The sequence below is a fragment of the Acipenser ruthenus genome, chromosome 19 (genome assembly GCF_902713425.1).
Source record: "Acipenser ruthenus chromosome 19, fAciRut3.2 maternal haplotype, whole genome shotgun sequence".
Lineage (NCBI taxonomy): Eukaryota > Metazoa > Chordata > Actinopteri > Acipenseriformes > Acipenseridae > Acipenser > Acipenser ruthenus.
The window spans coordinates 13646732-13671598 of record NC_081207.1 but is presented as its reverse complement, the minus strand read 5'-3'; the positions used below and the strand labels follow the sequence as shown (position 1 = coordinate 13671598).

Here is a 24867-nt window from a genome sequence, read left to right as displayed (position 1 = left end):
CATGCAGGGGTTGCATGGTGGTGTGCATGCAGGGGTTGCATATTGGTGTGTGCATGTAGGGGTTGCATGGTGGTGTGTGCATGTAGGGGTTGCATGGTGGTGTGTGCATGTAGGGGTTGCATGGTGGTGTGTGCATGTAGGGGTTGCATGGTGGTGTGTGCGTGTAGGGGTTGCATGGTGGTGTGTGCGTGCAGGGGTTGCATGGTGGTGTGTGCGTTCAGGGGTCACATGGTGGGTGTATACATGTAGGGGTTGCATGGTGGTGTGTGTGTGCAGGGGTCTTATGGTGGTGTGTGTGTGCAGGGGTCACATGGTGGGTGTATACATGTAGGGGTCTTATGGTGGTGTGTGTGTGCAGGGGTCTTATGGTGGTGTGCGTGCAGGGGTTGCATGGTGGGTGTATGTGCGCAGGGGTTGCATGATGGTGTGTGCGTGCCATGGTTGCATGGTGGTACACGTGTGTGGAGGGGAATTGGAGTTCAGGTTTTGCGCAAAAGAAGGGCGGGGAAAAGACTGGGAAGGGTAGGGTAAAAGAAATATTACAACAATCATTTATTTTCACTTTCGACTCCCAGTCTCCTTTCCCTCACTTTATGATTTTATTTTGTGATTATTTAATTATTGTCAAAATAAACAGCCTTCATCTACTCACAGTTGCAGTCTCATTTCTGTCCAAAAAGAACCTGAAACACTACAATATATTGATGGACGTTACATAAGAAAATGAGATGTCCTTTTTTTCGGAATACCATGTTCCTTCCCAAAAATGTGTTTTAATATTAATATTAATTTTCATGTATCTATTTCAGTGCAATGTAGTTTCTTCATGTAATAAGAAATACGTTTTTTTAAACATTTACATTTTATTTCTGTTTTTTCATAAAAAAAAAAAAAGATTTCTGGGGAGAGTAAAAAATACATTAACTTTGATTCATGTACTAAGGGTTACTCTCAAATGAATTCACGATCCAGTTTATGGTAAACTGTGCATGGATGACTTAGGATCGCTGTCAGCGGAGTCCCCAAAACTGGGCTGAATTCGAAAATGCAAAGCGGCCCAGAATTTGGGATGTTATCTCAAGGCTGCCCAGAATTTGGGACGTTATCTGCAAACCAAATCGGCCCAGAATTTGGGACTTTAACTGAAAAGCAAAGGGCCCAAAATTTGCGACGTAAATGAAAACAGAGGCAGTCTATATGTAAAACTGTGATTACATTAGAGATAAACTAATGTATCCTGTAACAAAACTGCAATAGTGTATACATTTTATATTAAAATACATCGCAAAAACGATTATAGATATATGCTACTTGAAAGAAAAAAGTACACCACCACAGAAAGCCAATTCTTACATTCGTGCATAACATGATAATTTATATAAAGTAATTCCTCATAGTTTGTTACATCAGTACAACGTAATACCACATTATATTTTAATGGTAACGTTGTGGAAAGCAGACCACTCTCTCTCTCTGATCACAATGTTAAAAATGCCTGCAAGCTTTTCCACTCGTGTGACGACATATTCATGTGACAGACATGGACCAATCAAAACGCGAGACTGTTATGCGGTTCCATCCCAAAAATCAGGCCTGTGTCATACCTCTGTCGTTGTGCTTCCTTGCGTGACACGTGAACTCCATTTCCCAGAAGCCCTTGTCGTAGTTTCCCGAGTCATATGATCACCTCAGCTGACAGTGAGTTTGTCAGCTTTCACCAGTCTTAACATACAGTAAACCCACAATACATTGCTACTGTACTTAGGAGTGTTTGGTATTGCAGTCTTGAGACTAACCATAGATACAGATTTATCAGCTGACTTTTTGTTCTTTGGACAGAGACGGATTCAGGATGGTTACCAGGAAATCACTATAAACTGTTTATATCCGCCATACAACTTGGGAAACACTGTCTCAGACGTACATTTCTTATAGGTAAGTTCTGGTTTTGTGATATTTACAGGGTATGTATGATGTTAATGCTATTTTGTAATTAAAGTAAAACCATAAAACGTTTATTAAAAGCGGAAGACTCGCATTTTGTCTGCGTTGTATTTAGAACAAACGAGAAAGTAATACTTTTACAAAATAATCTGCGCTATATGTGTACGTATGAGTACATAAACCAATCTCATAATTATAACCTATTATACTTGCAATATATTTACACTTTTTCTCTTCCTGCATAGGATCTGCCAAGGAGCTTCACGCAACGAGTTTTAACATCCGAAGATACAGTCATGTCTCCGGAAGGGAAAAGGCTCCTCAATATTATAATCTTAGGGTTTGCTTTTATGTTTATGTTTACAGCTTTCCAGACCTGCGGCAATGTGGAAGTAAGTATGCAAGCGAGAAGAAAGTCGTTTTTTCAACCCCCCTACGTAATTGTACTGTTTGTTGAATACTAACACTAACTGTATTCCACGTCTGTTGCTTTTAGTTTACTGAGTGACAGTACAGCTAGAATGAAACACGTTATAGTCTGAATCCTTTGTATATCAATACACATGTTGGCTCTTCACAGGCCCTTTCAAAGTCTGTTCTTATTAATGAAATATAGTTTGATGTACTGACCTGTTCTGCTTCATTCACTGTTGGTGCAGCTCTGTGAATATCCTGCTTTATACATTCCTGGCTATTTGATTAAGGTTTAGTTTTTTAAAGTTAATTATATTTGGTGTTTACCACTAAACCTAACTGCACCTGACCAGAGCTTCAGGAAATATGCACAACCAACACACTGTTGGCAAGTCCATATTGAGCTTGAATGTTTCTTCTTGTTCCAGCAAACCGTGATTAAGAGTTTCAACAGCTCCAAATTCCATGGGAGTGGATATACTAGGTATTTATTTTGCTGACCATTTCTAGCAGTGTAATACTATCCTTTAGGGTGCTGTACAGTACAAGCTGAAATTCACTACATGAGAGCTGAGAGAGGCTAGCCATGAGTGGAATTACTGGCCACTGACCCTGAGTGGGTGAAAATCATGTTGTATCTTATACAGCACCTAATGCTATATAATGTTATATAGTTAAATAAGAATAATGAACCAGTACAGATTATTTAATGTGATGTAATTTCCATATACATGTATTTTATATTTACTGTATTTTATATACATATAATATATAATCACATTTATACATATGTCTAGAGACCTGCTTATCCAACACAAATATAAAAATGCAGCAGGATGAAGCACCAGTAAAACGATAATGTTAAACAATGCTTTAACCATTTTTAAAGTCAGCTGTTATTTTCCAGTCTGGAAGAAACTAGAGTGCATCCATGTGTATGTGTGTGTTTTTTGGTGACTCAGTGTTAGTTTGATTTTGCTGTGGCAGCCAAAACGGCCCCCACCACACCCACACACACTCACACACAGGCATACCATTTTAGATTTTATTATAATTTGTTATTTCTAACTAAGTCAAAGAAAGAATATGGGAAACTAAGGACTTTCTCATTTCGAAGTGAATGTGCAGTGTGTTGGGTGGCTGTTATTGTTATAAGAGATGTCACTGAGTGAGGCTCTGGCTGCTCAAGCTGTGAGAAATGATTTATGTTATAATAAGACACCTGCATGTGACATATTAACTTATACAATTAAAAAGATTGTGCTCAGGAACTGCTTTTTAGCCTCTCAGTGGAGCATATAAAATCAACTTTCTTCTCTAGATGGGCACTCCACATAATAACAAAAGGTCCTGTACAGAAACTTGTAGATGTTAGTGGCTCCTCACAATATAAGTACACATTCTGAGCATTATTATTTATTTTGTGGCTGTGAATCCCACTGTGCTGCTAGTATTCAATTACTTCATACGAAGTAATATTTTCTGTCTTCTATTCCCAGCATGTCCATTATTTATGGGGTTTTCTCAGCGTCTAACCTCATCGCCCCGTCTGTAGTCGCTGTAATTGGCCCCCAAATATCAATGTTCATCAGTGGCTTGTTTTACAGGTAAGCAGTACCTTCACAGGAACCAATACACTGGGGTCCTTTCTAAACTAGAAGAATCATCTTGGTGTTCTACTTTTTCATGATACTCCTAGCTCCTGTGTTGTATTGACAGTCATGGGGTGGGGTTGGGGGGATCCAGACTTTTTAAAATCTCTGCTACTGTAACATTGTGCATCTTCTCCTCTCACAGTGCCTATATTGCTGTGTTTATTTATCCGTTAACCTGGTCCTTCTACACGGCTTCAGTGTTGGTTGGGATAGCAGCTGCAGGTAGGAAAGAATTGTTTATGTACGGCACATGAGAGCTGGGGGTGTAAAAATGAATCGTGATACTTTCTTTACATAATATATTGTATTATACAAGAGATATGTGTAGATTGGATCATTATATAAGACCAACAGCACACAAGAACTCATTGTAGTTCACCAAGTGATTATTGAATGAATTTTGTAATTGATATGAAAACACGCTCTCTGTTACTCATTTATTTCTTGTCTTTTAACAAAGTAGTTCTTCATTAAATGATCATTTGATCTTATTATACATCAATGACCTGGAAAATCACAACATCACATTCTGTTCAGTTTCCTGAATATTTCAACTTTAACAATAGAACAGTTTCATTGTCCAGACTTGATCATATTTGGAATGTTTGTAACCAATCAGAGGTGCCTTCCATTTATGTATAGTGGGCTATTACTTTTGTGTGTATTTCTACAACCTTCATGTGTGTGTGATATTTTTGAGTATAAAAATAATGTAACCGTTCACTGTACACTTACTGCTGTATACTAAGGGAACAGCCATTTAATATGCACATTATTGATAATGATTAGGCAAAATTCTACTTTTCAAGATTTAAACTACAAACTGTTAACACCCCAAATAAGAGCCTAACATTTTATTAAATCCTTTCTTATAAAAATAATTCTGGGGGAAGGTTTTTACCAGAATACATAAAGACACTGCTTCAGTACTTTTGTGCAAGATTTTACAAGCGTAACACAGTTTTGTTGCATTTTTACTCTAGTGCCTTAATTGTACCAGAGACCCGGGGGACTTCTTTGACTTGAAAAAAGGACCAGGGGTCATAAATGGAGATTTGATAAAGGGGCATTCAGAACAGAAAATAGGAGGCACTTTTTTACACAGAGAATTGTGAGGGAATGGAACCAACTCCCCAGTAATGTTGTTGAAGCTGACACCCTGGGATCCTTCAAGAAGCTGCTTGATGAGATTCTGGGATCAATAAGCTACTAACAACCAAACGAGCAAGATGGGCTGAATGGCCTCCTCTCGTTTGTAAACTTTCTTATGTTCTTATGTTCTTATGACCCCATGACCATTACCACTGAATGGGATACTGCATCTACATTAAAAGACCTTAGTCAGTTTATTCACTATGGTTTTCCCACCTTTCATAAACCCCAACCTCCCTGATATCTTTGAATCAGGAGATGGCTTGAATTGCCGGGGTCTCCCTCCTGTAGTGACAGTAAGAGGTGCTAGACCAGACAAAGGCCAGGGCAGTGAGGTGATCAACACCTCTCCACTGTCATAGAGTGTACACACAAACAGGAGGCTCAGCTCTATAGCACTCATTCATATAGCAATGCATTGCCTGGGAACTCACAGTCTGACTGTAAACTCCATAGCCTCTTTTCCACTGTACAAGCGAGCCGCGCCAGGGCCGTACCGAGCCCTCACAGTGCGGTTAAGGGGAGCCTGGGTTGTTTTTCCACTGTAGAGCTGAGCCGTGCTACTGACGTCACACGCTACGAAAGACAGTTGCTATTAATTATTGCTATTAATTATTGTTATTAATTAACTCAGTTTGCTACAAGATGCGCAAACAAATGGTGTTCAAAAATTAATAGACCAACGGTACAGCTGTATCTTGTATCGCTATGTTTTGTAAATATATTTAGGAATGTCTTTATAATCCACAAATTTTACTGATTTATATCGACTTACTAAAAATCAATTAGTTCTGTTGAAGGGGAAAAAAGAAAGTTTTAAAAATATGATTTGCCAAATATATCCTGTTATGTTTTTTGTTTGGGTGCTTAAAAAAAAAAAAAAAAAAAAAAAAAAAAAAAAAAGCTGCGCGAGAGCACCGACAGCCACAGTTGTATGTGTGGTACAGCACTATTTTTGTAAATACCGGTAAGTTTAGAATTGTCTTAGTTTTGCTTTTTTCTCTTTATATTAATACAGTGCCTTGCGAAAGTATTCGGCCCCCTTGAACTTTGCGACCTTTTGCCACATTTCAGGCTTCAAACATAAAGATATGAAACTGTAATTTTTTGTGAAGAATCAACAACAAGTGGGACACAATCATGAAGTGGAACGAAATTTATTGGATATTTCAAACTTTTTTAACAAATAAAAAACTGAAAAATTGGGCGTGCAAAATTATTCAGCCCCCTTAAGTTAATACTTTGTAGCGCCACCTTTTGCTGCGATTACAGCTGTAAGTCGCTTGGGGTATGTCTCTATCAGTTTTGCACATCGAGAGACTGAAATTTTTGCCCATTCCTCCTTGCAAAACAGCTCGAGCTCAGTGAGGTTGGATGGAGAGCATTTGTGAACAGCAGTTTTCAGTTCTTTCCACAGATTCTCGATTGGATTCAGGTCTGGACTTTGACTTGGCCATTCTAACACCTGGATATGTTTATTTGTGAACCATTCCATTGTAGATTTTGCTTTATGTTTTGGATCATTGTCTTGTTGGAAGACAAATCTCCGTCCCAGTCTCAGGTCTTTTGCAGACTCCATCAGGTTTTCTTCCAGAATGGTCCTGTATTTGGCTCCATCCATCTTCCCATCAATTTTAACCATCTTCCCTGTCCCTGCTGAAGAAAAGCAGGCCCAAACCATGATGCTGCCACCACCATGTTTGACAGTGGGGATGGTGTGTTCAGGGTGATGAGCTGTGTTGCTTTTACTCCAAACATAACGTTTTGCATTGTTGCCAAAAAGTTCAATTTTGGTTTTATCTGACCAGAGCACCTTCTTCCACATGTTTGGTGTGTCTCCCAGGTGGCTTGTGGCAAACTGTAAACGACACTTTTTATGGATATCTTTAAGAAATGGCTTTCTTCTTGCCACTCTTCCATAAAGGCCAGATTTGTGCAGTATACTGATTGTTGTCCTATGGACAGAGTCTCCCACCTCAGCTGTAGATCTCTGCAGTTCATCCAGAGTGATCATGGGCCTCTTGGCTGCATCTCTGATCAGTCTTCTCCTTGTATGAGCTGAAAGTTTAGAGGGACGGCCAGGTCTTGGTAGATTTGCAGTGGTCTGATACTCCTTCCATTTCAATATTATCGCTTGCACAGTGCTCCTTGGGATGTTTAAAGCTTGGGAAATCTTTTTGTATCCAAATCCGGCTTTAAACTTCTCCACAACAGTATCTCGGACCTGCCTGGTGTGTTCCTTGTTCTTCATGATGCTCTCTGCGCTTTAAACGGACCTCTGAGACTATCACAGTGCAGGTGCATTTATACGGAGACTTGATTACACACAGGTGGATTCTATTTATCATCATTAGTCATTTAGGTCAACATTGGATCATTCAGAGATCCTCACTGAACTTCTGGAGAGAGTTTGCTGCACTGAAAGTAAAGGGGCTGAATAATTTTGCACGCCCAATTTTTCAGTTTTTTATTTGTTAAAAAAGTTTGAAATATCCAATAAATTTCGTTCCACTTCATGATTGTGTCCCACTTGTTGTTGATTCTTCACAAAAAATTACAGTTTCATATCTTTATGTTTGAAGCCTGAAATGTGGCAAAAGGTCGCAAAGTTCAAGGGGGCCGAATACTTTCGCAAGGCACTGTATAATAAAGGTAAAGGATAATAAATTTGGTAGAATTTTGTGTTTCTAAGTGTGAGTTAAATGTACCGTACCTGCGGTTTATGTCCATTTTGCTTCAAATTGTCACAAATTCGGGCATAAACTTTCTCATTTCTGACGCACGACTCCAGATCTTCCTGAAGTATGGAAGGCCGTCTGGGTCAAAAACGTGTGTTATTAGTACACGCTTCAAATAAATTATGTGTAGTACTGCGATACACTACAAATTCTATTTTGTTAACTACATGTACTATTTTTACTACACGTACACATTTGGTCCAATCAGTTCTTTAGAAATGAAATAAGAGCCAATGAATTTAAAGCAAATAGTACGCGTAAATGATCAAATGAAAAGTTGCCTCACATTTTCCATGCTCTTCCAAAAGTGATCAGAGAATCTCAGCCTTTGAATATTTTTTGATTGTCTTGATAAAGGCTAAACACCAAAATGTTGATATATTTTTCCGAGGTCTCTATGGGTCTCAGATTTTACACCATGGATTTTAAATAATAAAGAACCTGTTTTTTTTTAAATATTCTTTGTGCTCCCTCAATTTTTTCTAAAAGCTGTCTCAAAACATACTTTTTTAAACTTGCCTTTCCAATTTTTTAACTTCTGTTTGTACAGTGTTTTTCATGTGCGTTTACTTTTCCTGTACTGTGCTATGTTATTTTTATTATTTTTTTATTTCTGTCACCGTAAAACTTCCAGTAATCGCCAGGTCTTTTTTAAAGGGTGAGCTATGAATAATAATGCAATGTGGTCTTTTTAGTGGGTTGTATTGCTTTTATTATTATTAACAGTGGTAGATGCAATTCAGTTTTTCAATGCAGATTCGTTCTTCTGCTTGTTAATTTTCTAACGTTTTGCATATCCTTGTTTACTTTTGCTTTATACTTTGGGGGTGTACAATACAGTGGCATTGTTATAAAATAAAACTGTTACTTAATACTTACTGACACAACCTTTTAATGATGTTGCTGGAATGTCGCAATTTAGTTATGTTAATGCTATAAGGTTGTATGTTAGTGGCTTCTCCATGATTGCATCTGAAGTATTTGAAGATGTTAGTGATGTTACATAATAAACACTGGGTCTCAATAGTCAGCAGGGCTTCTGGCAAATATTGTAAAGAAACGCCCTTCGCTATACAAAATACAGTTATTATTATTATTATTATTATTATTATTATTATTATTATTATTATTATTATTAATAATAATATTGTGATGACCCTTACTATTTTTGACGGTTAGACTGAGAGTTAACAATTATTAACAAATGTATTATACTTGATAATAAATAAAGTCCCTGTCCGGGCCAGGACCACGCCATGTCAAATAACAATGAGACGGCTGCACTCAGCAAACGTATGCTTGCATCACAGAAGAAAATCTCTCACAGCCATATTTGCAATATTCCTTATTTTAAATTGATGTCTTCTTGTCTAAATGATACACCAAAGGTTATTGGATACTGTGCCAATTACATTGTGCATAAAAAGCGAATACATTGTCATGACAAGCCACTAATGTAAAATGACTATCCACCAACATAGGAAATATGTAACACGTGTCATCTTTTTAGAACACGTACCAATTAAAATTGGTACATCTAATCATTTCTGTGCTCTGATTGCTACACTTACTCATTTGGACCAAATATTTGAGATGTGTTCTACACAATGCATTTTTGACCCAGGTGGCCTTCCATACTGAAGTAACACTTCAATCTGCCCACAGATAAACTAGAGCCTGCACTTCCTCAGCGTTCCAAGCCTATCTTTTCTCTCATCACACTTGCTGTCCGCCATGTTTGTTGTTTTTCTTTCTGGAGTGTACTGACTGATTCAGTGTAATGACGAAAATCCTTAACCCCGCCCTGGCTTGGCTTGGCTCGCAGCCGGATTCAGATTTTTGCAGAATTTTTCGGTATGAATGTTCCAGTTAATGCTCTATTTCTTAATCAGGTTCCCGTAACAAGCCTGCATGTGAACTTCATTTTCGGTTAAACCGTGATTATGCAGTGCTCCCCCTTCATAAGGCAGCTCTTTGTACCATGGAATGGGTTATATGGCAGTGTGGTCGTGGCTCCTAGTTTCCCTATAATACCATTCCAGCTTAATTGATAGGGTAATTTTCAGTTCATACACACAGTTCCCATCTAAATGTAAACCTTGGATGTCACTAAGTCATTTATTATATTCACACCACACTTACTATGGACAGAAGTAGCCAATTGGAGTGGTTTCTCTCTCAAATGCAGTCTAAAAATACAAATAAAACCTTATCTTCAACAGGAGATCTTTTTAAATTACCGGGAAGTTGTAAGCAATAGAACTCTTCAGGTTTATAATAATAATAATGATGCAGTGCTCCCTCTTTATAAGGTGGCCCTTCATACCGTGGAACCAGTTATAATGCGGTATGGTCCTGGCTATAGCACTGTAATAATACATGAAGTCTACGATCCAGCAGTAATTGGAAGCTTAGCTATTGCATGTGCAGAGCTAGTCAGTAAGCACTATTCTTTTCCTTGCATGAGCCGAATATTCCAGAGTTTGTGTTTGTGTTGCAGTGCTCTGGACTGCACAGGGAAACGTCTTGACTATCAACTCTACAGACACTACCATCGGGAGGAACAGTGGGATATTCTGGGCCCTCCTGCAGTTCAGGTAATAGCTAGTGAAGATTCACAGTTTCTCACTTCATTCAACCTTGTGTGTGTTCTCATTGAAGAGAGTGTTTCCATGATTACTCTTCAAAGCAAATCACCATTAAAACTCCATTGGGTTGAGCAAATTAGCTCTGTTTCTTCTGACACCTTGGCTATATGAGAAATACAATCCAGAATGGGAATGGAGGTTCCCAGGCATGTGAAAAACCTCGCTACCATCGTCAAAGAGCAAGAGGCTTAAAAAAAACGCTGCGTTCCCTTTCCTCCTTGTATTTGCAATCCTAACCTTGATTTTTTGTTGCTTTGTTTTTTAATGCTGAGCCTCTACAATGTTTGTTGCATATTTATTCAAGTACAATACTAAGAATTGACTTCTAGTTTCTTAGGAGTTTTACATTGGTTCTTTCTCTTCCTTTTACAGTCTGTTCTTTGGGAACCTATATATATATTTTGCTTGGCATGGCAAAGCCCACATTTCAGGTATGTTTCAAGTGACTTATTTTCCTATTCCAATTGACCTCTTGGCTTGTTGCACTTGCTAACCATACAACAGGGTTCGTACGCTAGTCTGGAAGTCTGGAAAAAGTATGGAAAAATGCCAAACTAATTTCCAGGGCTTGAAAATGCTTGAGAAATCATGTCTCCGTTATGAAAGTCTTGAAAGTCTGGAATTTTACTAGTATCATGGGAAAAGGAAAATAATTTCCCGATTTGATTTTTTAAAAATTATTATTATTTTATCAAAATGGATCTCGAATGCGGCGGCTCCGCTAAAGTGGCAACTGTAAGCCTTATGTCAGGGGTTCTCAACCTTTTTTTTTTTTTTTTTTTTTTACTCATGTCCGGCCCCGGGGATTGGTGAAAGCGGTCGGGAAGTTATATAGGGGGGTGTCTGCTAGTGATGCACGGGTCAGTCATATTTTGACCCGAACTTGCTAAGCCTTGACCCGCACCCGACCCGACCCAAATTAGGTTATATTGATATTCATCCGAACCCGACCCAAACCCGACACAACTATTAGTTTTGTGATCATTACCCTTCTATTACTATCGTTTTATAACTACTCATATACAACTCCTGCATTTAGCTAAACCAGTCATTCATTTACATGTGTAAAATATATTTAAAAAATATACAGGCTTACCTTTCGATGCATAATGAAGATAATGAATCCCAAAACTGCTGTTCAACATTTAGTCTTTAATTCATGTTCATGAAAGTACACTATTTCAACCGTCAATTTATCTGACATCCAAAATCCATTATTCATCATCCATAAACGTTCCATAGTCAAAAGTCCTTTAACACAGTATCATTAGGCAGTTATGTATATCATTTAGTTGGTAACTTTGCAGCGCTATGGAGGAACAAAATAGAGTCCACTGTCCCTGGATTGAGGCGATACCTTCAGGATTCAATCACTCGACCAGCTGAGCTAAAATTGCGCTCACTTGTTGTACTTGATGCAGGAATGCACACTATCATACGTGCTAACTTTCTTAGCTGGGGAAACGTGGTTTGTTGTTTTTTCCAAAATCTGATAATCTTTGTCAGCTTCGTCACTTGAAAATGTTAGTTTACCTACCGTAAGAAAGAGAAGACGACCACCAACTTTTTGGATATGCCTGCCTATTGGGTAGGTATTACTGAGCTCTTTATATCAGAGCTGCCAATAGGTCCCTTCCTTGGGATGACGCACTCGGTCCCGCCCACAGAGGGATTAAAACCGTCATACTGAAGAAGCCATTTCTCTTTTTGCATCGAACCTGTAAGGGCAACCGATGCAACCTTGTGGTTGGTGGTCGTCTTCCCTTTCAGGGAACCAGGGTTACGGTAGGTAACCTAACATACCCTTTCAATTTGAAGACGACCACCAACATTACTTATGGGAAAGTATACCAGAGCAGTCGCGAGGGAGAAGGAACGGCAGCATATGAGCTGGTTAGCTGTGTGAGCTTACAACCTCAAGGACCCTCATGTAGGGAAGGATCTACCACATTAAGGCGGTAGAACCTGGAGAAAGTATGTGGTGTAGCCCAGCTAGCCGCAGTACAGATATCGGACAGTGAGGCTCCTCTGAAGAGGGCCCAAGATGTAGCTAACCCTCTAGTGAAATGTGCGGCTGAAAGGGGCTGAAAAGCTGCGCAGATGCTACAGGCCACCTCACTCTCAAGGGCCAACGTGGCATGCTGGACGCCCAAGAATCGCACACACGGTATGCCTGTCTTCCTGAGGGATTTTAGTTCTATAGGCCTTGCTTATCATCACGTTGGAGTGTTCAACACCAATTGCACCATGTGTTTTGTGCACAGTATGCACCGAGCACCGCGTTGACTGACCACTGCGTGCACCGGTTATACCGAGCACCGTGCGTATCAGGCACTGATTGCATCGTGTATCATGTGCACTACGTATACCGAACACCGAGTGCACCGAGCACCGCTTGCACCGAGCACTGTGCGTACCAGAAAGCCGAGGGTGATATATGCACCAAGGCACTAGCACCATGTGCTTTGGGCGCCGTGCACACCAGGCACCATGTGCACAGAGTACCGTGCAGCAGAAGTCTCTGAACTGAATGTTGGGTTTGTCACAGACAAATTGCTCAATAACTTAAAGGCCAAAAAGACTATCTCAGAAAAAAAGTGTCTTTGCAGTGAAATTACATACAAAAAAGTTCCTCAATGCTGCAGTGACAAAACTACTCAAAATGCCCTCTTAGGTAGTCTCTCGTCAGAAACATGGGATGGCTGGATCCAAGGCAAATAGTTAAGGATGCTGATGTGAAAGGCAGTTAAAGAGATCACTCCAGACTACAAGTACTAGACAAGACCAATTTAATCACTCCCAGACAAGACTAGATTTGTTTTTTCCATGAGCGCCTGGCAAAGAACGAGGGTTGGCAGGAGCTGTGGGAGGTGGCGAAGAAGGTCCTTCTCTCACGTGGACAGGCCTCTGTAGAGAGAGACCTTTCAGTGAACAAAGAAATAACTATTGAAAATATGAAAAAGAAAACTCTTGTTGCTCAGCGGGTGATCTCAGACCATGTCAAGAATGTTGGTGAAGTGAAGAGCATCAAGATCACCAAAGAGCTTTTGCTGTCGGCTGGCTCGGGAAGGCAGAAGTATCATGCATACTTAGATGAAGAAAAGCGCAAGCAAGATGAGATGCAGAGAGGACAAAAGAGAAAAGCTATCACAGAGAGGAAAAGAAGGATTGAGACACACATTAATGCTCTCATTGTGTCTGCTGATAATTTCGCAGAGAAAGCTGAGGCTACAGGGCACATAGCATTTATTTCAAAATCAAATGCATTGAGGAGGTCTGTGAAAGAGAAACAGCTAGAGCTGAAGGCTGTTGAGAAGGAGCTGGACAGCAAGCTGCTTGAGTTGAAAAATTGAAGCAGGAACTTGTATACTTTGTAAATAGTATAAATAAATGTTTCAGAAGAGTTTGAATCAGACTTTTTGGTTTGTTTATTAACCCTGTCTATAGCAATGTTCTTTAACTTGGCATTATGAAAGGGCAACTTGCTACGGATCTGCAATATCACACTTACCTTCACAATGCATTCTTGTTGTTGTTTGGATTCGCTTTCAGTCACTGTACCGCTGTTAAATCATGTTTTAAATGTTAATGTGTGCCCCTGCAACACTTCTGCCCCTAGTGGATGTAAGCAATACCATACTTATTCAACGTGATATTTCTTACTGCTGTACTTGTTACTTCCGCTGCAGGCAGATAGTTGTTCAGTATTGAGAGAACCCATGGTGGCTGGGGGCACATTAACACACTGCTTCCTGCCCTCTCACTCTATTTGATTCATCTAAATGAAGGATCTCAACACAACTGCTGATTTAATTTTAAATTATATACATTTAAAAAATGACCACTACCACTGCACACCCCTAATACACCACTAGTGGTCATTGTGGTCTCATTACACAAATTACACCTTGCCCAAAAGGTAAAATATGCTCGTGACTTTGAGATAGGTGAGGATTAAGAAAAAAAAATCCACAGAGAAAAATTGTGAATTGCATTATCAGTACTAAGTAATTACCACATTTTTCAAAAGGCTTGTTTGGGTTACATTTAATACTTGCCAATTTTTGAGTATTTACACAGCCCTAATAAATCTGCATATAAGTATCTATGTTCAGTGGTGTGGTGTTGTCACACTTGTGCAGACTGCAGGTTCGAGTTCTCTTCCCTGGCCTTGCATTCAGTTCTGCAGTGGAGGTGCTGTAGCAGATCTGTTGCATTGACCCCTCTGTCTGTCTCTCTCTCTGTCCTCTCTCAGAATGGGACACCAGGAGAGTCTTCATCTCCCTGACAGTCATCAGTCTTGTGGGCAGCTTCCTGTTCTTCCTGATACGGAGGCCAGAGCCGGAGAGCGTGGCCCCTGACGGGACTGAGGCCCTCCTGCAGGCTGACCTGGGGGACAGCAGCAGTGGCAGCACCACCCCGTGAGTCTGACTCCTCACTGCACCGGCCAGGCCCTGTGTTTATACCACAAGGGACGTGAATCTTTCACCCGTTGAGACCGAGGCCTCATTTATAAGTACAAGCAACACAATAAAAATGTGTGTGCTTCAAACTTAATCAACAGCAGACAGAGATCAAAGAACAGAATAATGTATCTAATTATTAATGTGGACTGAAGGAGAAGCATTGGCATGAGGTTCTAAACAATTCCCAAATACAGTCTTTATAACCAGAGAAAGATGCTGTGATGGAAACAATTCCAACTTGTATGATTAATTTTGGACTAAAGTTAAAAGCCATCTATTCTTTCCTTTCGCAGAAAATGGGAAACTACACATTGCACATTGATTTCTATATTTATTCATTTATTTTCTTTATATTAGACAAAAAATCTATTCTGTGTTTCAATTGTTTTCCATTTATTTTATTTTTGTTCATAAAAAGTGTTCTAGGTGTTGCCAAAGTATCCATCTTTTTGTATTTAATGTATTTAGTCCAGTGTATCTGCAGAACAAATTTAATTGGCCTTTGTGTTTTTAAATGTGAAACAATAACCTACAGTATTAATAGCTTATAAGCTGGGCCACTGAAGGCTATAAATTGGGAATGCTTTTTAAATAAAAAATCATAATGTCTGTCACTCACACTTCTACTAAACAATCATAAAATCCATTCATAGTTTTAATTGATTGTGGATTTGGAGCTTTATGAAGCTAGGATTCAGAACCAATGTCAACGCAAGCACATCATAAGGCACCTTGATTTAGCTGGCTGTTGGAAAGTTGCTTGACTGACTTTGTTTTTGTTCTCGTAGGTTAGCACAAGGAAGGAGTGCACAAGCTCTAGATGCATTCAGTAAGTGGCAACTTCAGTGTGCAAATATGTATAGAGATGCATCTCAGAAAGAACACATGTATCTAACTTCATTGTTCTTATAAATGTGTATATAGTTAAACCCCTTATAACTTATTTTACATTTCTTAGTGAACTACCCTCTTGAGTATTCAATAAGATCCTGTATTGCTGTTTCTGCTCAGATCATAATTTACCAGGCTTGCTAACTATTCCAGAAAACAAAACTCCTGTAAGGTGATTTTTGAAATGACCGCCAGAAGTGTGCAACTGTAGTTTCTTACTCCTGTGCAACTATGGCAACTGTGAGTTTAGCAAAGCGCAAATCTCCATAGAAACCTTCAGGCACACCTTACATAGGCATTACAACGAGCCCCCTCAATCCTTTGAAAAGAGATCATTGTTTTATTACATCCAGCTGAAGTGCCCACTTGTATGCTGGACAGACGCCTGAATTGAAGCCATCATTGTTAGTCATTGATATCACCCGGAGTGATCTGAGTCTAAAAGCAAGTGGCCGAAGTACCAAATCATATCTATTATTATTATTATTATTATTATTATTATTATTATTATTGTTATTATTATTTGTTAACAATTTTTTAGGCTCACAGAAGTAAGACTTCTTCATTACTTACACTGCTGGCCCAATTATTGTGTAGTGAACAAGACCCTATAATTTGTGCAAAATAACCAGGCATCTTTTTATAAATGTAAAGCTTGTTAAATATGACACCACCTGGACCTCCTTCCTCAATGTCCAGCATGTGTGCTGCACCACGGGGGTGAGCGGTGTCAGTGATCTGATCGGTGTGGTGTGTTTGCTCTTTTAACAGAGAAAGCTGTCCAGCTGTCTGGCACAAAGGAGATGCTGCTGCTGAGTATTTCCATCGCATACACAGGTAAAAGCTGTGCTCAACATGCTTACAAAGGCAGGCCTGGTCCTGGTTACCCTCCATACAGGTCTCTGCTTTGTCTGAGACACACATTTCAACTGCTTCTGGTTCCAATTGGGAGAATGTAATACATTTCCTATGACAGATCTTCTACAAAGTGGCCTAGTTATTGGAATTCTTAGATTCTTTTTTTTTAACAGCTCTGTATTGATATCGGCAGTCATTCTGAGTGGCTCTCATTGCAGTTACTCAAATTCTGTGTTTTTTATTTCTACTAGGCCTGTGTTAAGGTGATTTCACCTGAGTTCAGTTGCGTGCCATAGATATAAGAAATATATGCTAGACTGGCTAAAGTGTCTTTTTATGGAAGTAAGAGCAGCACCATCTAGTGATCTTCCCCTTCAGGTTTCCTTTAGTTTTGCTGATAATGCACTGGCTGTGCACTAGATGGAGCTGGTGCTTACTGATATAAACACACTGGATGATCTAGCCTATGTTACACATGTCTATGGCAGGGTCAGCTAGAACTGAAGAGCAGCTGTTCCTGAACTCAAAGTGAAAGCACCGCAACACAGGCTTATCAAAAACAATATTTGAGTGATTGCAATAAGAAGCACTCAGAATAGTTGGAAACAACATAGAAAGTTAAGGGACTTTTGAAGCTGCATACTTAATCTGGGGATCTATAGAGGTGCTTATCCTACTGTATGTATTCTCCTACTGTAGAACCGCCCTCGCCCATTGTAATGGAGCTTGGTACGAACATTCTTTATCACAGGTTATTGAGAGTTTCAGGAACGGGATGTAAGGCGGTACCTATTTTCATATATACATAGTTAGGTATGTCAAACCTTTTTACTTACCGTACAGTAAACCCAGAGAACTGCACAATAATGATGGTTCTTGGTACAGGCATTCTTTAGCACAAGGTTTTGAAATTGGGGATATTGCATCCGTCGACATGCATTTCACACTTACACAAAAAATGATAGCGTGTTCCTGTCCTAGTACTGTTGTTACAGGGTACTCGAGTCACGTGTGTGGGTAACCTCTGATATGCAAGACAGAGAGACATGGGAGTTGGAGTTGAAACGCCGCTCAGGTGCACAGGATTTATTAACACACACAAAAAGTAAACAAACAGGTCATGTGATACTACCAGTGATGGTAACGCACAGAGGACACATACAGCAAGCTGTACAAAAGGCAAAATTAAAACACAGTACAAAAACTACAAATAAAAGGTGCCACACAGGGCGAGCGCCAGCCTTATAAAACGTGGCGTCCCGCTCCAGCAACCTGCTACACTACGTAACCCTCGCTATACATTACTTGGGATCAATATCCCCTAAACTAACCTACTTGTGAGCCGGTATTCTTACGGCGGCTCCTGCTTCTTCATACGGCCTCAGCTGGGCACTGCTTTCACAAGCACCGTGTTGCAGTTTAAGGGTTGCATAGATGTAGTTCCTGCAGAGCGGACGCTGTCCTCCGGAGTGTACGCAATGCCCCTCTGGTATTGCAGTCGCCCAGAATGATCCCCACCGGATGTTTTTATGTTGACAGACACTCGGTCGAGACCCGCCCACCTGCTGGTTGAGGACCGGCACACCCTTCATCCAACCAAACCTAGCAGGCAAAAAGTCTCAATTGAGCACCCACCTGTAAACAATCATTCAATCAAACATAACAACTCCAAAAAGGCACACAGAATTTCCACATATAAATTACACCAACACACATTCACCCTGCTACACTTGGCAGTTTATTTTACATGTGATTAATTGTACTATAAAGTTTATCTAACTTTTTTTTAACCAGGAAAGTCCTGTTGAGATATAATAATCTTTTTTTCAGGGGTGGCCTGGTCAAGAAGGAGGCATATATTACAGAAAAACACAGAAATTCAAATGAGCACAACCAATACAAACAAGTTAATCACATTACAAGAAACAATTTAGGAGCACTGTACTCCTCAAGACAGTTTATTCCAAGACCATGGAGCAAGAAAAATTCTGTTCAAACTTTAGGAACTGAAAAACTTAGAACAGTCTAAGATGAAGAATAGAAGTACTACTCGAGGGAATTAGCAATTGAGTTTTAGCATTTGAGTTTTGCAAAGGATAGCCTTATAAACAATTATGTACCAGTGTTTCAATCTTAGCGAAGATAAAGAAGTCAGACCAGCCAATCCATATAAGTTGTACATCATGTCGGAAAAGGAGGTTGTCTTTCAAATGTCTGCATCACAGTGTTATTGGTGCTTCAATCATGGTTTGGTTTCCAGGGCAACCTTAATATACCAGCCAATCCCTGTCCTCTGGTTTAAATTGAAATGTTTCTTGACAAGCATAATAAATACACTGCTAATAAAATTGGCGCATGCCCTTCAGTAAAGCACAGGCTCAGTTTGAAAGACACCAGTTTGCATTTAGAATGCTAACCAAGGTTTCAAAATCAATTTTCTAGCAACGTTACCTATTGTGCTTAAGACTTTTTGGTTCTTGGTTGCATTTATCCTGCAAGTGTAGATGTTTCAAATACAATGCTATTGATTATTGGTAACCAATTACTTCCTCTGCTGTAGGTCACACGATCCAATTGCAATTAGAACACTGAAGTAAATATGCCCCACCAACAGGAAGTGATTAGGTTTCCAGGAAGCAACAACAACATTTCATCTATCTGCATTAAAGTAAAACAAGCAAGCAGGGTTAGGCAGATACCTTCCCAGGGTTGGGCCTCTCCTCCAGGGCTGGTATCAGCCGTTGCTCAGATTTGGCGGGTATGTTGGACAGTGAGATTGACTGGATTGCCCTGTATTTCTGGTTGGGTAATTGCTGATTTCTCCTGTCTTGTGGCAGGTCTGGAGCTCACCTTCTACAGCGGAGTGTACGGGACCTGCATCGGGGCCATGAACCAGTTCGGAGATGATGCCAAGAGTCTCATCGGACTCTCAGGCATTTTCATTGGCATGGGAGAGATCCTGGGTGAGTGAACGGCACGAGGCCACTGTCCTGCAGGGCCAAGCTGATACCTGTCCATGCTCCATCCCTCTCCCCCTTTCCTGTTCCCTCCTTCTCTCCCTCCCCTGTCCTGTTCTCCCTCTCTCTCTCTCTCTCTCTCTGTCCTCTCCTGTCCTGTCCCCTCATCCCCCTCTCTCTCACCAGTCCTCCCCCTGTGTGTGCAGGAGGGGGGGTGTTCGGCATGCTCAACACGCGCAGTCGTTTCGGGAGGAACCCTGTGGTGCTGCTGGGGCTGCTGACTCACTTTGTGGCATTCTACCTCATCTTCCTGAACATCGCGGCTGACGCGCCCATCGCCCCCGAGCAGGGCACAGACCTGCAGGCCTTCATGATCCCCAGGTAGCTTTCTGTTCAGCAGGGCTAATCGACAGGGAATGGATAGAAAACAATGTGTATATCAACAATCTGTACAGAATATAGACTAAGAAATTGCAATGAATAGTGCTATTTAAGACCATTCGTTTTTTTCCAAGGTGTCTTGAAAAAGATTTCTTATCAATGTTTGTAATTGAACTTCTGAAGTTTCTTTCAGTACTTCTATATGTAGCACTATTGAGTGTTAATAGCTGGGGTTGTTTTTCAATTCAGTGTGGAGGTGGCGCTCCTGTGCAGCTTCCTGTTGGGTCTGGGTGACAGTTGCTTCAACACCCAGCTCCTCAGCATCGTGGGCTTCATGTTCCCTCAGGACAGCGCGCCTGCCTTCGCCGTCTTCAAATTCATACAGGTGAGGGAGAGACAGCCTGCTACACCTTGATTACACAAACTACCATCATTTAAACACCTCTGTTACCCTGCCCGCTCGTGTGTAGTGCTCTTCTGCCCCTTTCTCATAAAGAGAGTGCGCTATCCATGATATGTACTGTGCTGTACAGGACTGTATGATACATATTTAAAGGCACAGTGGTTGTACTGCAGTTGTTTCTGGTGATTACTTAACATTTCACAGACACTCCTGGATCAAAATTGTTCATTGTGTTTTATCCATATTTAATTTGACCAGTTTCTTTTAGTATTACTACATATGCCATCATAGACCGTTTTATAGTTCTGGATGAGGATTTATTTAACCCACATTTCTACTCCAGTGTTGCATGGCTGCACAATCTTTTATCTTATAGGTTTGCTGTGCAATAATTTCAATTAGTAAAAGAGCTGTCTAGTAACATTTAAAATTGTAAAACTGTAGTAAAGCACATCTGTGTGATTCATAAGGCCTTTGGCTTGAAACCATCTAAATTATACCTTAATATAAAAGCATTCAGGGTCATTCATTTATATAATGTTTTATTTTACTGCTTTTGTATTTTAATCATTTCAAACACAGCACAAACAGAAATAAATGTTGCTGCAGCTTTCTGGTACGAAATCACTTCCTAAGCTGTAGGTCAGCTTTACTCCAATAATCTAAAAGTTCATGCTATGAACCAAAAGGCAATAGGGAGTTTGAAAAGGTATCTATAAAGCGTCAGTTCTCACTTCCTTTACAGAAGATTGCTGTAATTTGGTATTTCTGTCCCTCTGTGTTTTAGTCCATCAGTGCAGCAGTCGCCTTCTTCTACAGTAACTACCTCCTGCTGCACTGGCAGCTGCTGATCATGGTGCTGACAGGGTTCCTGGGGACGCTCACCTTCTTCACAGCGGAGCGGGTGGCCACGGCCAAACGCCACGACTCTGATTATGACAGCATCTGAGCAGGCGTGGGGGCAAGCCAGTGAGCCACCAGTGTCTTGTTTCCCCGTCTCCAAACTCTCTCTCGTTTCACGATTCTTCACAAACTCTGGTCATTCTCAGTTAGTTGCACTGTACTGCTTAAGGACTCTTATTCACCACTCACAGTCCCTGTTCCCAAACTCAGATCTGTTAGATATTCCTCCAACCTTTCTACACTGTTGTGGACATCTTTACAAATATCTAGAATGGTTTCATGAAAACTTGGTTTGAGTCATAAAAACAGTAAGATGAAAATATTCTTTCAATAACAAGGGAGCACTTTATTTAGGTTCCACAACCATGACTTAGGCTGCTTGAATCCAGTTCATAAGAAACACAAACACTTTGGTCAGGCACATGGGAACCAGGCACATCGCTAAACAGGCAGAGAAGTCCAGACACAACCAGCTGCTCTTAGGTTCATGTACCTTTATAAATGTTTACTATAGAAAAATCACAGCACAGTGAAAGCATAGTAAAGCATATATAAAGTTGGGTAAACTATGGTAAATGCATAACATAAAGATGGGAGAAAACTACTGTGCACATTTACTGTGGTAAACTTTTATAAGGGGACACTTGAAGTAATGATAAGATTTACTACTCCCCTATAATAAACAATGGTTTCAGGACATTTTCATATATTCTTTTACTGTAAGTAACACTGTCAGTAGATTTGTTATCTGGATAATTCGATTTATAGGCTTTCTCTATCACTGGTTTGCTAGTTCTCCAAATGGTTTCTCCACATTACTAAATGTATTGAACTTTCCGTACAGTACATTCAAGAATGTGCCAAAGCAATACATCAGGTTTGAAGGCTGGGGACACAGACACACAGTGGAACCAAAATGATTACACACTTACTCCAAAACAACTGTTTCAAGCCTGTGTTATAACCAAGGTTTTAAAACACATTCCCCTAACCTTAATGAACTTCAGTACCATTTTCACTGCACCCTCATCATTGTGGAGCTGAACCTTGAAATACTATCAATACTATAGAGCAGCCCTCGTCTCCATGTTAGTCTGCATCTATTGCCGTTCCCCATGAAGATACTGTGGTATGGTACAAACTGGCGCATACAAAAGGCTAAGGAAACTGTTTTGGAGTTGTTCACAGTTGTTCAAGATCATACGGTTTTGCTGAAAACATTGGAAATTAAGTTAAACTACACAATGATTTGAGAGCAGTGACGCTAATTAAAGGTATGGAAAATATTTAAACTGTGGGGAACTTGAAATTGTTGCTGATTTTTTTCTTTTTTTTTCTTTGAGATTATCTCATCTGTTTTTTATTTTCATCAAAAGTATTTTTAGTTGCATGTTGTAAGACTTTTTCAATTCTAATAAGGATGTTTATTATGCATCCAAGCTGCTATTGGATTGAGACCAGGGCTGCGTCCTCATTTTTTTACACGCATACTACAAATGGGTGAAAACAAACTCCTAGACATGAAGAGATCCCCAACCCCTACAAGATGGCCAGACAGGTGCACTTCTCAAAGGGGTAGCCAGGGGGCACTATAAGACACAGTCCTTATGTATATACTTACTAAGAGTCAGGAGGCAGGTGAATGTGTTTACATGCTGTTATTCTGAGCTTAGGAAAGAGCGAGTCCCCTGTCAATTAGAATTCGAAAGACTGCTCACAATGAGGTATTCCATCTGCAAAAAAACACAGCCTGTAAAAGTCTGTTTCATCTGAACTGAACTCAAGCACTGTCAGATACCAACTGGTTTGTAATCTAATCTGTAACTGGATGTTACACAGAGATCGTTCTTTTAAGAAACGGGAAGTTTGAATATTGTCAGACTGTCAAAGTGTTGTGTTGTGTAGCATGTTTACAGTAGCTAACAGGTCTGTAGTTTGTTTATTTGTAACTATTTGCTTTTTGCACATCAGCATTTTTTTTCTACTGATGAAAACCTAAGAGACTTCGAAACTTTTCCAATTCACCTCTGACCATTGATGGTAAAGTAAAACAAATCATTTGACTTGTAGGTGTCCATGAAGGTAAAGACTAACTTGTTTAATGTGTTGCAGAAAAAGCAGTTGAACTGAAATTAGTTATATGCTTCATAAATCAAATTGCTAAAGAATATAAAATGCAATATGCAGCAAAGAAAGGATTTTTTTATAAGGACAGATTTGTTTTAATACATTGTTTTCTATAATTAAATCCCAGCTAACCTTTGATTAATTTAAAACTGGTATTAGGATTGTGGCGCCGTAATTGAAAATTAGTTGATTTCTTCAACATGTGGGAATATCTCAATGTGTGCAAATATCTTCCTTTATATGGAGCCAAATCTACCCATGTGCACTATGGGCTGATTTGTATAATCAGAACATGCTCTGTGGGGACTCCAAGCACTCCCCATCTCGACCATTAGGAGTCACTATGACTCAAAAGGAAACATTGCAAGTAGAAGAGTGGGCTGTTTAAGAAAGGAATTGCAATATGTAGGATGAATAGGGAATACTGCAAACTGTGATTTGCCATGTATATTTAAGTTGGATACATTTTTTATGTCATTGATTATAATGTTATGCATTTTAAACGCAGAGAATTGTATCAGCTTTCTAGATTGATTTAAAGTTGCTCCACTTTTGGGCTAGATACATTGTTTTTACTTTATGTAACCATATTTTTTTATATAAATCTATTTCACAGTGTTGATTTAATTGTAAAAGGGAATCCTTTCAATTCTGCATTCTGTTCCACCTAATGAAAAACATGTTACACATGTATTCCAAATGTTTTTGTTGGCTCTGCTCCAATAAATAATATACAAATATTTCTAAGGCATATATTATTATATATTTACACATGTCTATTTCACACACACATTATATATATATATATATATATATATATATATATATATATATATATATATATATATATATATATATATATATATACATACAGTACTGTGCAAAAGTTTTAGGCAGGTGTGAAAAAATGCTGTAAAGTAAGAATGCTTTCAAAAATAGACATGTTAATAGATTATATTTATCAATTAACTAAATGCAAAGTGAGTGAACAGAAGAAAAATCTACATCAAATCCATATTTGGTGTGACCACCTTTTGCCTTCAAAACAGCATCAATTCTTCTAGGTACACTTGCACAAAGTCAGGGATTTTGTAGGCATATAGTCAGGTGTATGATTAAACAATTATACCAAACAGGTGCTAATGATCATCAATTCAATATGTAGGTTGAAACACAATCATTATTATTATTATTATTATTATTTATTTTTTAGCAGACGCCCTTATCCAGGGCGACTTACAATTGTTACAAGATATCACATTATTTTTACATACAATTACCCATTTATACAGTTGGGTTTTTACTGGAGCAATTTAGGTAAAGTACCTTG

General features: G+C 39.5%; 1 protein-coding gene across 2 annotated transcripts; it reads left to right on the top strand.

Moving 5' to 3' along the window:
* The first annotated feature begins 1622 nt into the window (after positions 1 to 1622).
* On the top strand, positions 1623 to 24277 carry LOC117424024 (UNC93-like protein MFSD11). 2 transcript variants are annotated; one of them, XM_058992504.1, is made up of 15 exons: positions 1623 to 1698; positions 1840 to 1935; positions 2190 to 2336; positions 2787 to 2842; positions 3858 to 3965; positions 4156 to 4235; positions 10404 to 10500; positions 10924 to 10982; positions 14807 to 14972; positions 15806 to 15846; positions 16680 to 16745; positions 19604 to 19729; positions 19930 to 20104; positions 20354 to 20489; positions 21295 to 24277. In XM_058992504.1, the coding sequence occupies exons 3-15, from the start codon at positions 2241 to 2243 to the stop codon at positions 21454 to 21456; spliced, it is 1368 nt and encodes a 455-aa protein (XP_058848487.1). In that variant the 5' UTR covers positions 1623 to 1698; positions 1840 to 1935; positions 2190 to 2240; the 3' UTR covers positions 21457 to 24277. The 2 variants fall into 2 exon arrangements, with proteins under 2 accessions (XP_058848487.1, XP_058848488.1); XM_058992505.1 differs by lacking the exons at positions 1623 to 1698; positions 1840 to 1935; positions 2787 to 2842 and having other exon boundaries at positions 2232 to 2336.
* The last annotated feature ends 590 nt before the right edge of the window (positions 24278 to 24867 follow it).